The following is a 16,985-nucleotide window of genomic DNA, read 5'->3' as shown; positions in this document are numbered from 1 at the left end:
AATTACTGTGGTGGTAATTTCATAATGTATGCAAATGTCAAATCATTATGCAGTACACCTGAAACCAATACAATATTGTATGTCAACTATATTTCAATTAAAAAATTTTTTAAAGATACTTAATTCCTCATTTCAAGATAAATAAATAATAAATGGTCATAGTAAATGAAGTTCATACATTTATGTACTCATTCAACAAGTATTTGTCAAATGCCTTCTATTTGGAAGATGCTATATTATATTAGGCAGTTTGGGAGTTCCTAAATCTGATACTCAAAGTATAGGTGATATATGACTGTGATACATTTTAAATTTCTGTTTGTAAATGAATGGATTTTTATTCAGAGCTTAATATTAGAGGAAAAGGGGAGATTTCTGGTTTCTGGTTCCTCATGTAAGGAGTCTGGAAGTTGCCACTCCCTCCCAACAACAAGTAAAAAGCTGAACAGACGGAAGAATCAACAGCTCTTCTTGGATCCATGAGAGACATGAGGACACAGGGCAAACTGCTGTCCCCAAGACTGGAGAGACAGACAGTCAAATACAGGGAGCTGTGGTTTACTGGAGCAGAAACAGCTATGGGAACTAATGCTGGGGGGCGGGGAACCCCGCACTGTAATTAATGAATTGCTGGAGACTCAGCGTGGACAACACTGAGAGTTAAACACGGCAGGTAAACACAGTCATAGCAGGTCCCCCATAGTTTTGTGCCACTTACCTCCAGGATCTTGACAAGGCTTCCACGGTAAATATCAGAGAAAAATCTCCTTGGGCTCCGGCAGCGGGAGGGGAAAAGGAACCTTCTGAAATACACCAAAGCACTCGCTTCTTAACAAGGCTGCCCTCAGGGGAAACTCGTTAACCAGAGCCTAGCCTGCTGGGGGATTATCAGAGCCTAACTGACTGGGGGAAAGGGAAATAGCCAACTGCAGCCCGCTCTAGCCATCCTGCCCCACCTAAGACGGGAGAGAAAACTGAGAAACACGTGTGAAGCTCATAGCCCAGAGGCCTCGGCTCCCTAAATTCGGAGACCTAATCACAGGACTATAGAAGGCTTCCCCTCCCACCTCACCACCAACGTACTAAGGCCAATTTACAGCAGTTCTTTCACCTGGTACATCATGTCCCACTATCAAGAAAAATTACAAGGCCTACCAAAAGGCAAAAAACACAATTTGAAGAGAAGGAGCCAGCATCAGAACCAGACATGGCAGGGATGTTAGAATTATCAGACAGGGGATTTAAAACAACTGTGATTAATACGCTGAGGGCTCTAATGGGTAAAGCAGACAGCATGCAAGAGCAGATGGGCAATATCAGCAGAGAGATGGAAATCATAAGAAAGAAAGGAAAAGAAATGCTAGAGATAAAAAGCACTGCAACAGAAACGAAGAACGCCTCACAAAGGCTTGTTAGTAAACAGACACAGGTGAGGAAAGACTCTCTGAGCTTGCGTATATGTCAACAGAAACCTCCAAAAAGAGAAAAGTAAAGAGACTGAAGAAAACAGAACAGACTATCCAAGGACTGTGGGACAACCACAAAACATGTAACATATATGTAATGGGAATACCAGAAGGAGACGGAAGAGAGAAAGGAACAGAAAAAATATTGGAAAAAATAGTGACTAAGAATTTCCCCAAATTAAAGTCAGACACCAAAACACAGATCCAGGAAGCTCAGAGAACACCAGGATAAACACCAACACAATCTGTATGTAGGCGTAACATCTTCAAACTATCGAAAATCAAAGATAAAGAAAAAATCTTGAAAGAAGCCAGAGGAAAATAAAACTTTACCTACAGAGGAACAAAGATACAGATTACATCCAACATCTCCTCAGAAACCATGTGAGCAGGAACAAAGTGGAGTGAAATACTGAAAGTATTGAGAGAAAAAAGCCTCCAACCTAGAATTCTGTTCCCTGTGAAGTTATCCTTCAAAAGTGAAGGAGAAATAAAGACTTTCTCAGACAAACCAAAATTGAGGGAATTTGTTGCCAGTAGACCCTCCTTCCAAGAAATGTCAAAAAAAAGTCTTATAGGGAAGGAAATTAATATAGGTCAGAAACTGGGATCTACATAAAGAAAGGAAGAGCATCAGAGAAAGAATTAGTGAAGGTAAAATAAAAACTTTTATTTTATTTCTCTTATTCTTAATTGATCTATCGGATAACAGTATGTTGAAAATAACAGCAACAATGTATTTGGTTACATATGCTAATGTATGTATCTTAAGTACATATGTGCTTAAGGATGCTTATGTATAAACAAAATGAAAGTAAGTAATGCTACAAAGGACAGGAGGGAGGAATTAGGATTATTTTGTTACTATAAGGTACTCACACTGTCTGTGGTGTGGTGCTTTTCCAACATGGACTTGGATTAATTATAAACGTTATCTCGAGAACTCTAGGGCAACCATTACAAAGTTAAAGAAGTATAACTGATATGCTAATAAAAGAGAGAAATGGGGCTTCCCTGGTGGCGCAGTGGTGGAGAATCTGCCTGCCAATGCAGGGGACATGGGTTCGAGCCCTGGTCTGGGAAGATCCCACATGCCGCGGAGCAACTCGGCCGGTGAGCCACAATTACTGAGCCTGCGCGTCTGGAGCCTGTGCTCTGCAACAAGAGAGGCCGCGATGGTGAGAGGCCCGCGCACCGCGATGAAGAGTGGCCACCGCTTGCCGCAACTAGAGAAAGCCCTCGCACAGAAACGAAGACCCAACACAGCCAAAAATAAATAAATAAAATAATTAAAAAAAAAAAAAAAACCTTCAGTGGCTGGCTCACTAGCTTGGAATACAGTACAGCGGTCGAGGTCTGGTTGGCAGCTGCCTCCTCTTGGTCCATTTGCTCCTTTCCTCCCTGCGCGTTGGCTTTTCTGCTTTCTGTCCTCTTCCCGTAAACACGCTTGGCTGTTCCCCTCCTGCTCTTTCTCTACCTGATTGTTCTTCCCCTTTTTTGCATACAGCTGACTTCTTTCATATCTCACCTCAGTCCATCCCTGACCATCCTACCTAAAGCTGCCAGCACACCCACGAGATTCCATCCCACCTCCATGTTTAGTCCCCTCAAAGCACATCAGATGATCTGCATGGATGGCGTTTCCTATGAAGGGGTGATGGTGAGTTGCGCTGGGTGCGATTTGGGTCTTGTTTGTCTTCTCTGCACACACCTCACACACATCCCTGAGGATGGAGATACTGTCTGTCTAGTTGACCACTGTAATCCCAATGCCCAGAGCAATGCTGGCACAGAATAGCTCCTAAATTAATATTTGTTGGATAAATAAATGCATAATCCTCATTATAAACAAAGGCTTACAAAAATATGTGATTATTCGTCTGTGTCAACCCAGACGATATAATCCTGGTGCATTTCAATGGGAAGTGAGTCTAAGGAGGCCAGTCCAGGTTACAATAAGAAAACAAAACTGCAAGTGAAATATGGACCTCCTAAGCTGATATACATCCCTAGTGCACCTGAGGTTTAGGGATGGAAATAATTCACCACCAATTTTGGGAGGAAATTTCAGCTAAAAGACACATCTCATGGCATCCACATCTCCTTTTCAAATCGCAGCTTCTAATATTGTGAATTGAAAATCCTGGACTCCAAAGAATTCTCTCCTCTCTATTCACCTTTTTCAAATAAATCTTTTCACTAAAATGTAATTTAGAGTTTAGCCACTTGAGGGCACTTTAGATCTTTTATATGCACTCCCTTTTAAAAAAATGCCAGGCACCTTTCAAAAAGGCCACAATTAATTTCCCTACAAATATTACATCCTTGATTCTGACACTTTTATTTTATCTTATTTTTTTATTTTTGGCTGTGTTGGGTCTTCGCCTCTGTGCGAGGGCCCTCTCTAGTTGTGGCAAGCGGGGGCCACTCTTCATCGCGGTGCGCGGGCCTCTCACCGTCGCGGCCTCTCTTGTTGCGGAGCACAGGCTCCAGACGCGCAGGCTCAGTAATTGTGGCTCACCGGCCGAGTTGCTCCGCGGCATGTGGGATCTTCCCAGACCAGGGCTCGAACCCATGTCCCCTGCATTGGCAGGCAGATTCTCAACCACTGCGCCACCAGAGAAGCTCAGATTCTGGCACTTTTAAATCTCTAGCTCCTAAAATTCAAACAAGCTATTTCTAATCCAGGAAACTGTGACATTGCTAGCTCATGACTTAATCTTATTCAAGTTGTCATTACAACTCCGAGCCTCTGTCTTCAGTTTCTCCTGAAGAGATCACAGCGCTATCCATTTTAGGTTAATGATTCACAACGAAGGTGAGCTTAGACTCACGCCAGAGAATTTTCGAAACGTGCACTTCTGAGCCCCACTCTGTTCATTCAGATGCATTAAATTACAACCGCCGGGGTGCAGCATTAGCTTAGGAGGTTTTTAGAAGCTCCCCAAGTGCTTTTATTTTATTTTATTTTTAATTTTTATTTATTTATATTTATTTTTGGCTGTGTTGGGTCTTCGTTTCTGTGCAAGGGCTTTCTCTAGCTGCGGCAAGCGGGGGCCGCTCTTCATCGCGGTACGCGGGCCTCTCACTGTCACGGCCTCTCTTGTTGCGGAGCACAAGCTCCAGATGCGCAGGCTCAGTAATTGTGGCTCACGGGCCTAGTTGCTCCGCGGCATGTGGGATCTTCCCAGACCAGGGCTCGAACCCGTGTCCCCTGCATTGGCAGGCAGATTCTCAACTACTGCACCACCAGGGAAGCCCTCCCCAAGTGCTTTTAATACACTCTTGGATGAGGACAAAAGCCACTGTTTTCAACCAGCCTTGCAAAAATATGTGTATACACATGTACACACACATACATACACATATATGTACACATACATATACACACACATACATATGTACACACACATATATACACACATATAAACCTATATATACCTATATACACACACATATATATACACATATAGATATACGTATATATATACACAAATACGTATATACACACATATACATATATACCCACAGTATATACATATACACATATACATATATACACATACATATATACACACGTATACACATATACACACGTATAATACATATATACACACATACATATATATACCCACGTATATATACATATATACCCACACGTATATACATATACACATATACACACATATACATATATACACACACGTATATACATATACACACATATATACACACATACATATATACACACATATATATACATATACCCACACGTATATACATGTACACATATATACACGTATACACATATATACATATATGCATGTATATATACACATACATATATACACACGTATATACACATATATACACGTATATATACATATACACACATACATATATACACACACGTATATATACATATATACATACATATATATATGAACCACTGTGCCTCAGAAGAGACAAGAATCAGGACCCCCCCCTCGCCCCCGCAGGAATCTCCACAGGAATCACCAGCATTACTCAAAGCGGTCAGGAAATGACTGCCTCGAACGTTACCATACAACGTTGCAGCTCTATTTTCAGTCCCGCTGGGTCCTCTACCAAAGTGCTCATTCCTGAGGTGAGCGGTCAGACTGGCCTGATGCGGCTCCACATCCGCCTCTGGAGCTGAGGACGCGTCTGGAAAGCACGTGGAGTGGAGGCACAGCCCGGCGAGCCCGGCTGGACAGACAAGAACAGCACCCCACGTCCTCTGCTCCGAGTACGTGTAACACCCCTCGATTCCTCCAAATATGCCAACCGCACACACATTCCAGCGCCAGCAACACCACGAGCTCCCTGTGCCTGGCAGTCTTACAAGTATTAGGGAACATATTTGTTTTCCCGCAAGAACATGAGCAGGAGAGCTGCATTTTGATTTTACGTCTTTTTATGCCAAGCCCAGGCAGCCAACTCACTCAGGAGACCACAGGAGAGCACCATCTTCAATTCACTTCTCTTTGAATCTGGGTCTCCTCCTGATGAAACATGAAGACAGACGTGTGTGTAGGGGGCGCCGTTTCCACGTTATTCTAACCTGGAATGAATGCTGACATCGTGCGGTCACATCAAGAGAGTGGGACGTGCTGTGCTTTGGAAGAAAAGAGGCGCAGCTTCCTACCCCGATGCTCCAGTGTATGATGTCACCTGCTGGTGCCTCTTCTCCTCATCTCCAAAATGCAGAAACAAAAATACGTGCCTCTGTGGGGTCTGGACGGACAAGACGTTGTGTGTGATGTGCTCAGTTGCCCCCATGTCCACCCCCACCCCTTCCCATGCTCCCTCCTGGTCCACCGCAGCCGGAAGGGAAGCCAACTCCCTGGCAGCAAGGGCTCTGTGTGTGAGCTGTGCTCTGTCCCCCAGAGGCAGAAGCTGGACGGGAGCGAGAGGCCGTGTCCCTGCAGCGCAGCCGTCTCTGCTGGCAAGCAAGGGGTCAGAACTGGGGGGTTTCCCGCAGCAGAGTACCAGTCCTGTCCGGATTCTTCAGTCTTGTGAGACCTGTGGTCTTATGTCGGGGCCAAGCTCAGAGGTGGCAGCTCCTTGTGCCTGTGTCATCTCGGCGGGCATCCCAGCCACCCCATAACCTGCTTCCCTGGCCCTTCCCTGACTGTAAGGGCTGCACTCCCTGTCTCTACCCACTTCCACTTTAAATCTCTGGAGAGGCTTCTGTTTCCTACCCTGAACCTGGCCTAATACAGACATACAAAGTGCTTAGTAGAGTTTCTGGCACTTAAAAGTTGCTTTAAAAATGTTAGCTATTATTATTGCTTATATTTGACCTTTTCAAAACGTTTAAAATTGATATATAGTTGATGTACAATATTATAAATTATAGTTGTACAACATAGTGATTCACAATTTTTAAAGGGTATATTCCATTTATAGTTATTATAAAATACGGGCTACATTCCCTGTGTTGTACAGTATATCCTTGTAGCTTATTTTATACCTAGTAGTTGTACCTCTTAACCTCCTACCTGTATCTTCCCCCTCCCCACTGGTAGCCACTAGTTTGTTCTCTATACCTGTGAGTCTGTTTCCTTTTTGTTATATTCACTCGTTGGTTTTATTTTTTAGATTCCACACATAAGTGATGTCATATATTTGACCTTAGCCACATTAAGCCCAAGTTTCCTTATCTATAATTATGGAAGCAGGTCACTAAAATGGTGACCTGCTTCCACAATTGCTGTGTAGATAAAATCAGATAATGTATGGAAAGTGCTTAGCACCATGTGTAAGGGTTCAAAACTTTTATCTATAATTATCATTTTGACTGGGTTCCACTGTTATTTTTTTACCAACATATAAATTATTTTGATATTAGTCTTTTAGTATTGAACTAAAAATCTTGCATACTTGATAACACCATATGTAACAGCACTGTACAAGTGTATGCCAATGTCTAGGCTATTGACCTGTCCCAGATTTCTAAATGTAGTAATACGTTAACACTGAGAGCCAGGCTGAACTAAAATAATAATAATAATAGTTTCTCAAAACTAAATCATCTGATTCTGACCTGTGGAATTTTTCTTTGGACTTTGCTCTATAACCACTAGAGGGCAGACAAACACGGTGGAAAATCAGTACTTACCAGACAAAGCAGTAGATTCTTGGTCTGCTTTTTGAATGTGGGTAGAAGCCATTATTTTTCAAACAGTTTCTCCTGTCGCAGCAACCAATGAAGAGAGTAGAATAATGATGCTTAATATGTAAGAACACAAATTTCAGTTAAAGTATCATGTATTTGTTTTAACTTAATAGTTTCATAAAATTAATAAGCACAATTTTCCACCACAGACCTATATAAACTTTAAAGCAAAACCACTCAACGACACATGCATGGATTTCTTTTTAACTTAGAAGAGAATTAAGCAGTGAATGACTCATTAGAATAGAAGCAGAAGCACACTGTGGTATCACAGTGAGCATACCTTGCACCTGGGCATATGGAGACCTGGGGATACACAAACGGGCCCATTTTACCATTAGGTGCTGTTGGTGCAGTGCTTGGGGTTTACACCTTGTTCAAGACACTAGGAAAAAGTGTGAGACTTGTAGAAAAATCGACTCCCAACTTCAAAATGAAAAACTGCTTTTTCAATTTACACACACACACACACACACACACACACACACACTGAAGCTAACAAACCAGAGCCCCAAAACAACAAACATCTGCTGGGGTTTTGATGGAATAGTATTAATCAATTTTCTTAAAATTATCACCTTTACAAGATTGAGTCTTTCAATTCATGAATTCAATAGTATTTAGATCGTATTTAATTCCTCTAAAGAATATTTTACAATGTTCTACATAGAGTTCTTGCACCTAGAGTTAAGTATTTGGATTATTTATATTGCCTTAAATAGTATCTTGTTTTTAAAGTTTAATTTCTACCTGTGTTATTGGTATATACAAATGCAACGATTTCTGTACACTGGCTATAATCAGCACACATGCTAAATTCTCTTATTAGTTGATACTATTTATGTGTAAAATCTCAAATTTTTGATTATATCTTATGCAAATAATGCCTATTTCCTACTGTGCTAACATTAAAGTGTTGTCTTTTTCTTACTGCGTTGCTTGGGGCCTCCAGTATACTAGGACACAAAGTGGTGACAGCACATCCTAGCGTTGTTTCTGATATGACGGAGGTTTTCAATCTTTCACCATCACACACATTTGCTAAGCGTTCAGCAATTTTATTAATCTTTTCAATTTAGCAAGTTTGACTTTATTAATCTCTTTTATTGTGTGTTTCTTCTGTTCTATTCATCTTTAATGTATCATATCATTTTCTTCCCTTTATATTCTTTGGATTTAATTTGCTATTCTTTTTCCAATATCTAACATTGAAATGGAGACTTGGTTTGTAGAATTCCTTTTAAAATATATGTGTATACCTTTCATTATAAATTTCCAATAAGTATGGAAAGCGAGTTGGGAATAATCAGTTTTAATTATTCAACCTGAAGTTCCCAGTATCTTCATTCTGAAATTAAATCCTTTAATAATTTTTTATAATATTGTGTAGATTAAAATCATTCTTCTACATCCTTAGACCTTGCCTTTCCTAACCTTCCAAGTCTAGTCTCTTCTTTGGTGTGTGATACTCGATCTCAAAGCACACTAGAAGGCACTCGCTACAATTCTAGCTCTGGCACTCCACAGCCTGGCCATGTCTCGTCCACCACGCGCTCTGCAGTCAACAGAACACTTGATCCACCTGTTAGTCAGCTCCTGAAATCCCGTCCTATGATATCTTTCCTCACAATTGCGTTTTGTGGTTGTTGTTTTACCATTTTGTTTTGTATTTCTCTGTATCCTAATTTAGGGGATATCAGGGTTCAGAACGTTTTAAATAAATGAACTCCATATCCACCTTCTGATCTTTGGTTATCAGGTTTACATTGTAAAGTGAACCGTGATTTCAGTTTACAATAGTGCCCATGTTGCTTTAATTTTGTGGCTGCATTATTTGGACCCTGTTGAATGGGGAGATGAATTTGCTTAATACTAACTTCCCCCCACGGAAGGTAAAACCAGATGAACTGAACTGATAATTCTCATTAAAAAAAAAAGGGATGGATTTTATAATTTGGAGTGTGGCACTTCCACAGCCAAGTTTTTAGGTTGTGCAACATTTAGCTTGGTGTTTTGTTCCATGGGTATAGCCTGGCAATCACCTGACCAGTCCTCTTGGACGTGCATGCTCCAGATCACAATGGGGACATGAGGTCAGAGGGTGCATGAGTCAGCACACGCCCACAAACTCCGCTAGGAAAAACAGCTCTAGCCGTTTGAGCAGGTATCATTAATCATCTTAGCAGATGGAAAGCCTGTTAAAAAGTGACTCCTTCCAGATGCCAGCAGAGACCACGTTACCAAAGAACTGGTATGGCCCAAGCTCTTCGGATGGAATGATTAAAGGGGAAGGCACTCAGTACAGCCCTAAATAAGGAGAATTATCCATTGCTGGCAGTTTCTGGAAGCCATGATTCCCTGGGAACAGCCCAAATCTTTGGCCTCAATGCAATTCATCCAGGTGTGTTTCTCCAAATCTCACTGTTATCAGAAAAATCACACCACTTTTCTCATTAACCCTGAGGCACATGAAAATCATCATCCCCTATTGCCTGACATGCCCTGGAGTAAACTGGCCAGGCATATATTATGATTAATTGTACACATTCCCTGAAGGCAAGAATTGGCACTTGGTCAAGTTATAGGCATACAATACATACATAAAAAATAGGTATTGATAATTTATTTCATAGCGAATCAATCGATACTATTTCATGAACACCTAATAAAAGTAAAATGCTTATAAGAAGTTGTTTTATAACGGTGGTAAGGATTAGGACCATTTGAAAAGCCTGCTGTGTCACATGAGTCTATCACTCAAGGGGGGAAAAATGGTACATAGCTATCCAGTCATTTTCAGTATTACATTGTGCTCACACTACATTAAAATGTGTTAATGATGATCATAAAGCAAATGTTTCCACAAAAATAACCACCAAAAACTGAGTGATATAGCCCTGAGGTCATTTACTAACATGTTCAATGGTATCACGTAAATAAAAGAAGTTGTAAAACAAAAAAATTATGAACATCCAAATGTTCACAGAAAATTAATTTTCCCCTTCCTTTTTATTTTGAAAATTTTGAAATCTACAGAAAAGTTGCAAAAATAGTAAGAGAAACACCCATATGCCCTTTGTCTGGATTCCTCAATGTTAAGCTTTTGCTGAACTTGTTTCTCGTCTGTGTGTGCGTGTGTGTGTGTGCACGAGTATATTCTTCAACATTTTTTTTTAAATTTATATTTATTTTTGGCTGTGTTGGGTCTTCGTTTCTGTGCGAGGGCTTTCTCTAGTTGTGGCGAGCGGGGCCACTCTTCATCGCGGTGCGCGGGCCTCTCACTATCGTGGCCTCTCGTTGCGGAGCACAAGCTCCAGATGCGCAGGCTCAGTAGTTGTGGCTCACGGGCCTAGTTGCTCCGCGGCATGTGGGATCTTCCCAGACCAGGGCTCGAACCCGTGTCCCCTGCATTGGCAGGCAGATTCTCAACCGCTGCGCCACCAGGGAAGCCCCCACGAGTATATTCTTGACCACTTGAGAATTACTTGCAGATATCATAACACTTCATCCCTAAATGCAAATCTCCTACGAATGAAGGCATTCTCCTATATAATAATACAATTATGTCACTCAGGAAATATAACAGTAATACGATGCCATTATCTAATACACGTCCATTTTCAAATTTTCCCAATTATACCAATAACATCCTTTGTTTTTTAAATTTACTTTTCCTCTCTGGGCTACAATCTAGGGTCACACATGTCATGTCTCTTCAACCTCCTTTAATCTGGGATAGTTTCCCAGCCTTGTTTGTCATTCATGTTGTTGACATTTTTAAAGGTCCAGGACAGTGGTTTTCTAGAATGTGCTACAATTTGGATAGTTAGACTCAGTTTAAACATTCTGAGCATTAATACTACGCAGATGAAATGTGTCCTTCTTGGTGCATCAACAATCATGTGTTTCTCCCTTAGAACTTTCTCTCCATGCATCCTACACACAAACTCTGCTATTACTCATCCCCAGAATCTATCGCAGGGTGGGGGTGGAGGGTTACTTTCTCCTGCCGCTGCTAACACAGCCCACCTGCACAGGACGTTCTCTCTGTTCTTCGCCTGCTACCCAAGGGTTACTTCTGGTCACTGCTCAACTCAAATATCACACTTACCACAAAAACTGTCTCTACTATTACTCCTCCAGGCATATATATCTCTCTCCAAAGTTCCTATAGTTGTCTAAAATCCACCCAGTACTTCATCACAACGAATAACTTCATTGCTCCCCTTGTATTAATACTAATCCTATCACAGTTGTGTACCTTGTCATCCCACTTGAATGCCAGCAAATTGACAGCAGTGACCATGAACCTTGAATTCTCTACATTTGGATTGTATTTCCCACAGGGCCTATCAGAATCCAGAGCACTTAATAAACAGTAATTTTGTGGTCTTTGATGAATGAGTGAATTAACATTACCTTAGGAAAAAAATCCATACTGCAATTTAATTCCCCTTTGTATTTAAGAACTCGTCCAAGAAAACAGTGTTTTCAATTTAGCCCCGAGGGCCATACAAATCCCCAGAGATTTTTTCTACGTCTATATGTAACTGTACTTAAAAAAAAAAAAAAAAAAAAAAAAACAACTTAAAAAAAACGTTTAAATTCTGAAGGAAATTTCTCAGAAATTAAGAATGGAGGCCAGCAGCGAGCGGGAGCTCTATGGAGGTGGTGACTGCAGCAGCGACTCTTTTGAGCTGAGAGTTTCAGGCCAGTCCCGACTCCTTCCTCCCCCTTCCCTCCCCCTCTTTTGTTTTCCGTTCCCCTCCCCCTCCCTTCCCTGTCCCCGACGACCAACGACCGGATCCTGAGGAGGCAGCTGCAGTGGCAGCTGCTGAGTTCTCGGTGAAGGTTTTTCATTTGTTCCATCCCCTTCCCTCCCCACCCCATCCATTAATATTATTCTTTTGAATAGTCTTCGTTGTCAAGCCGCCCAAGTGGAGAGTGCGATTGCAGAAGAGGGTGCTTCTCGTTTCAGTGCTTCTTCGGGCGGAGGAGGAAGTAGGGGGGCACCTCAGCACTATCCCAAGACTGCTGGCAACAGCGAGTTCCTGGGGAGAACCCCAGGGCAAAACGCTCAGAAACGGATTCCTGCACGAAGCACTAGAAGAGATTACAACTCCGCAGCAAACAACTCCGCAAATGAAAAAGAACGACATGATGCAATCTTCAGGAGAGTAAGAGGCATACTAAATAAGCTTACTCCTGAGAGGTTTGACAAGCTATGCCTTGAGCTCCTCAATGTGGGTGTACAGTCTAAACTCATCCTTAAAGGGGTCATACTGCTGATTGTGGACAAAGCCCTAGAAGAGCCAAAGTATAGGTCACTGTATGTTCAGCTATGTCTGCGATTGGCAGAAGATGCACCAAACTTTGATGGCCCAGCAGCAGAGGGTCAGCCAGGACAGAAGCAAAGCACAACATTCAGACGCCTCCTCCTTTCCAAATTACAAGATGAATTTGAAAACCGAACCGGAAATGTTGATGTCTATGATAAGCGTGAAAATCCCCTCCTCCCTGAGGAGGAGGAACAGAGAGCCATTGCTAAGATCAAGATGTTGGGGAACATCAAATTCACTGGAGAACCTGGAAAGCTTGATCTTATTCATGAATCTATCCTTCATAAGTGCATCAAAACACTTTTGGAAAAAAAGACGAGAGTCCCACTCGAAGATATGGGAGAGGATTTGGAGTGCCTCTGTCAGATAATGAGGACAGTGGGACCTAGGTTAGACCACGAACGAGCCAAGTCCTTAATGGATCAGTACTTGCCCGAATGTGCTCCCTGATGTTAAGGAATTGCCAGCAAGGATTCGTTTCCTGCTGCAGGATACCGTACAGTTGAGAGAACACCACTGGGTTCCTCGCAAGACTTTTCTTGACAATGGACCAAAGACGATCAATCAAATCTGTCAAGATGCAGTAAAAGATCTAGGAGTGTTTATTCCTGCTCCTATGGCTCAAGGGATGAGAAGTGACTTCTTTCATGCCACCCAGGATGAAAATGGATAGGGACCCACTTGGAGGACTTGCTGATATGTTTGGACAAATGCCAGGTAGCGTAATCGGTACTGGTCCAGGAGTTATCCAGGACAGATTTTCACCCACCATGGGGCGTCATCGTTCAAATCAACTCTTCAATGGCCATGGGGCACACATCATGCCTCCCACACAATCACAGTTTGGGGAGATGGGAGGCAAGTTTATGAAAAGCCAGGGGCTAAGCCAGCTCTCTCATAACCAGAGTCAGGGACTCTTATCCCAGCTGCAAGGACAGTCGAAGGGTATGCCACCTCTGTTTTCTAAGAAAGGACAGCTTAATGCAGATGAGATTAGCCTGAGGCCTGCTCAGTCTTTCCTAATGAATAAAAATCAAGTGCCACAGCTTCAGCCCCAGATAACTGTGATTCCCCCTAGTGCACAACCACCACACACTCAGACACCACCTCTGGGACAGACACCTCAGCTTGCTCTCAAAACTAATCCACCACTTATTCAGGAAAGGCCTGCCAAGACCAGTAAAAAGCCACCACCACCTCAAAGGAAGAACTGCTTAAATTAACCGAAACTGTTGTAACCGAATAGATATAGTGGAAATGCAAACGAAGCTGTCAGTGGTGTAAGAGAGATGAGGTCTCCTAAACACTTTCTCCCCGCGATGTTAAGCAAAGTAATCATCCTGGCACTAGACAGAAGTGATGAAGATAAAGAAAAAGCAAGTTCTTTGATCAGTTTACTCAAACAGGAAGGGATGGCCACAAGTGACAACTTCATGCAGGCTTTCCTGAATGTATTGGACCAATGCCCCAAACTGGAGGTCGACATCCCCTTGGTGAAATCATATTTAGCACAGTTTTCAGCTCGTGCTATCATTTCGGAGCTGGTGAGCATTTCAGAACTAGCTCAACCACTGGAAAGCGGCACCCATTTTCCTCTCTTCTTACTTTGTCTTCAGCAATTAGCTAAATTACAAGCTCGAGAATGGTTAACAGAGCTTTTCCAACAAAGCAAGGTCAATATGCAGAAAATGCTCCCAGAAATTGACCAGAATAAGGACCGCATATTGAAGATCTTGGGAGGAAAGGGACTGAGTTTCTTATTCCCACTCCTCCAACTGGAGAAGGAACTGTTAAAGCAAATAAAGTTGGATCCATCTCCTCAAACCATATATAAGTGGATTAAAGATAACATCTCTCCCAAACTTCATGTAGATAAAGGATTTGTCAACATCTTAATGACTAGCTTCTTACAGTACGTTTCTAGTGAAGTAAACCCACCCAGTGATGAAATAGATTCTTCCTCTGCTCCTTCCAAAGAACAGTTAGAGAAGGAAAAACAACTGCTTCTTTCCTTCAAGCCAGTAATGCAGAAATTCCTTCATGATCACGCTGATCTACAAGTCAGTGCCCTCTATGCTCTTCAGGTGCACTGCTACAATAGCAACTTCCCTAAAGGCATGTTACTCCGCTTTTTTGTTCACTTCTATGACATGGAGTCTATTGAAGAAGAAGCTTTCTTGGCTTGGAAAGAAGATATAACCCAAGAGTTTCCAGGGAAAGGCAAGGCTTTGTTCTAGGTGAATCAGTGGCTAACCTGCCTAGAAACTACTGAAGAAGAAGAATCAGAAGAAGAAGCTGACTAAAAGAACCAGCCAAAGCCTATAAATTGTGCAAAACATACTGTTGCTATGATGTAACTGCATTTGACCTAACCACCGCGAAAATTCATCTCGCTGTAATGTTTTCACGATATTTAAAGCAGAAGCATGTCAGTGAGGATTTCCTTCTGCATAAGGTTTTTTGTAGTGTAATGTCTTAATCATAGTCTACCATCAAATATTTTAGGAGTATCTTTAATGTTTAGATAGTATATTAGCAGCATGCAATAATTACATCATAAGTTCTCAAGCAGAGGCAGTCTATTGCAAGGACCTTCTTTGCTGCCAGTTATCATAGGCTGTTTTAAGTTAGAAAACTGAATAGCAACACTGAATACTGTAGAAATGCACTTTGCTCAGTAATACTTGAGTTGTTGCAATATTTGATTATCCATTTGGTTGTTACAGAAAAATTCTTAACTGTAATTGATGGTTGTTGCTGTAATAGTATATTGCCTGTATTTCTACCTCTAGTAATGGGCTTTATGTGCTAGATTTTAATATCCTTGAGCCTGGGCAAGTGCACAAGTCTTTTTAAAAGAAACAGGGTTTACTTGCACAAAACTGATCAGTTTTGAGAGATCGTAAATGCCCTTGAAGTGGTCTTTGTGGGTGTGAAACAAATGGTGAGAATTTGAATTGGTCCCTCTTATTATAGTATTGAAATTAAGTCTACTTAATTTATCAAGTCATGTTCATGCCCTGATTTTATATACTTGTATCTATCAATAAACATTGTGATACTTGGAAAAAAGAAAAGAAGAATGGAGAAAAAAATACAAGTTTTAAAGTGCCTCCTCTTTTTTCAAAACAGCATTCTCTCTATTCTTAAAAAAATAGGTCACTTGACCTGAAATAATCATAATAAAAATAACAAAAAATTTGAGACAATAAAGAATATCCTGTTATATCAAGTAATTGTAGTAGTCGTTCTTTATTACTTTGTACATAAATTTCCTGAAAACTCAAGGCTTTATAGCTTCACGTGTTCTGTTCTGTTTGCATCTGTACTCACCTCTGTTTTAGTGCAGAGCATATTTTCCGGGGGTAAATACTTCTTTGTATCTCAGACTCATTTATCTCCACATCAACTTACCTCATTGCAGATGAGAAAATGCAGAAGACTCCGGCTGAGGCCGTGCTCTGTCATGGTTTCTCGTTGCTAGGAACACACGGAAGCAACTCTAAGGTGCTGTGGATTCTCCTGTTAGTCTGTTAACTAAATATGGGTGAATTTTCTATGAGGCAAATATTACCAGTAAATGTTGTTTTGTTTTGTTTTTTAATTAGGGCCTGGTTAAGTTGCTAAAGGATTGACTGAATCAAATTACAATACAATTGATCTTCAAAATTTGGCTTCCGACACATCACAGATGTCCATCTAAACCAAATGTAATTCTCAAGCATGGTTTATGTCAAGAAAATAACTGCTTATTGAAGCTGCCATGAAGTGCATTCACCCACGCTTTTAACAATAACAAGTCTTACTGTTTTGACACCTTTTCAGGCCTAGTCAGGAGCGGGGGGGATGGTGCCCAAGGGGGGTGTTCTGTGGTCTTGTGAAATCAGGAACCATTTAAAAATGCAACATAGCACAGATTTCAAAAAATACAGACATTTCCAGAGACATGACAATGTTATTTTGTATTGTGAAACTTCAAAA

At 41.4% G+C, this 16,985-nt stretch overlaps 1 protein-coding gene and 1 pseudogene across 2 annotated transcripts in view; one reads left to right on the top strand and one right to left on the bottom strand.

Moving 5' to 3' along the window:
- The window catches only part of LOC309644460 (uncharacterized protein), a 377,358-nt gene that overhangs the window by 65,224 nt on the left and 295,149 nt on the right, over positions 1 to 16,985 (bottom strand). Inside the window, exons 8-11 of the mRNA XM_082428192.1 lie at positions 16,419 to 16,484; positions 7,609 to 7,718; positions 5,930 to 6,102; positions 719 to 803 (exon numbers count right to left, since the gene is read on the bottom strand). Coding sequence (XP_082284318.1) covers positions 6,075 to 6,102; positions 7,609 to 7,718; positions 16,419 to 16,484 — 204 coding nt within the window. The 3' untranslated portion in view covers positions 719 to 803; positions 5,930 to 6,074. The remainder of the gene's footprint in view (positions 1 to 718; positions 804 to 5,929; positions 6,103 to 7,608; positions 7,719 to 16,418; positions 16,485 to 16,985) is intronic.
- On the top strand, positions 12,300 to 16,068 carry LOC309637779 (eukaryotic translation initiation factor 4 gamma 2 pseudogene; annotated as a pseudogene). The gene is made up of 2 exons: positions 12,300 to 12,375; positions 12,505 to 16,068. The product of its transcript is annotated as a eukaryotic translation initiation factor 4 gamma 2 pseudogene (transcript).

Source organism: Balaenoptera physalus, assembly GCF_965194825.1.
Source record: "Balaenoptera physalus genome assembly, chromosome: 1".
Taxonomy (NCBI): domain Eukaryota; kingdom Metazoa; phylum Chordata; class Mammalia; order Artiodactyla; family Balaenopteridae; genus Balaenoptera; species Balaenoptera physalus.
The sequence above is the reverse complement of the archived record's forward strand: the minus strand, read 5'-3'. Positions and strand labels throughout refer to the sequence as shown.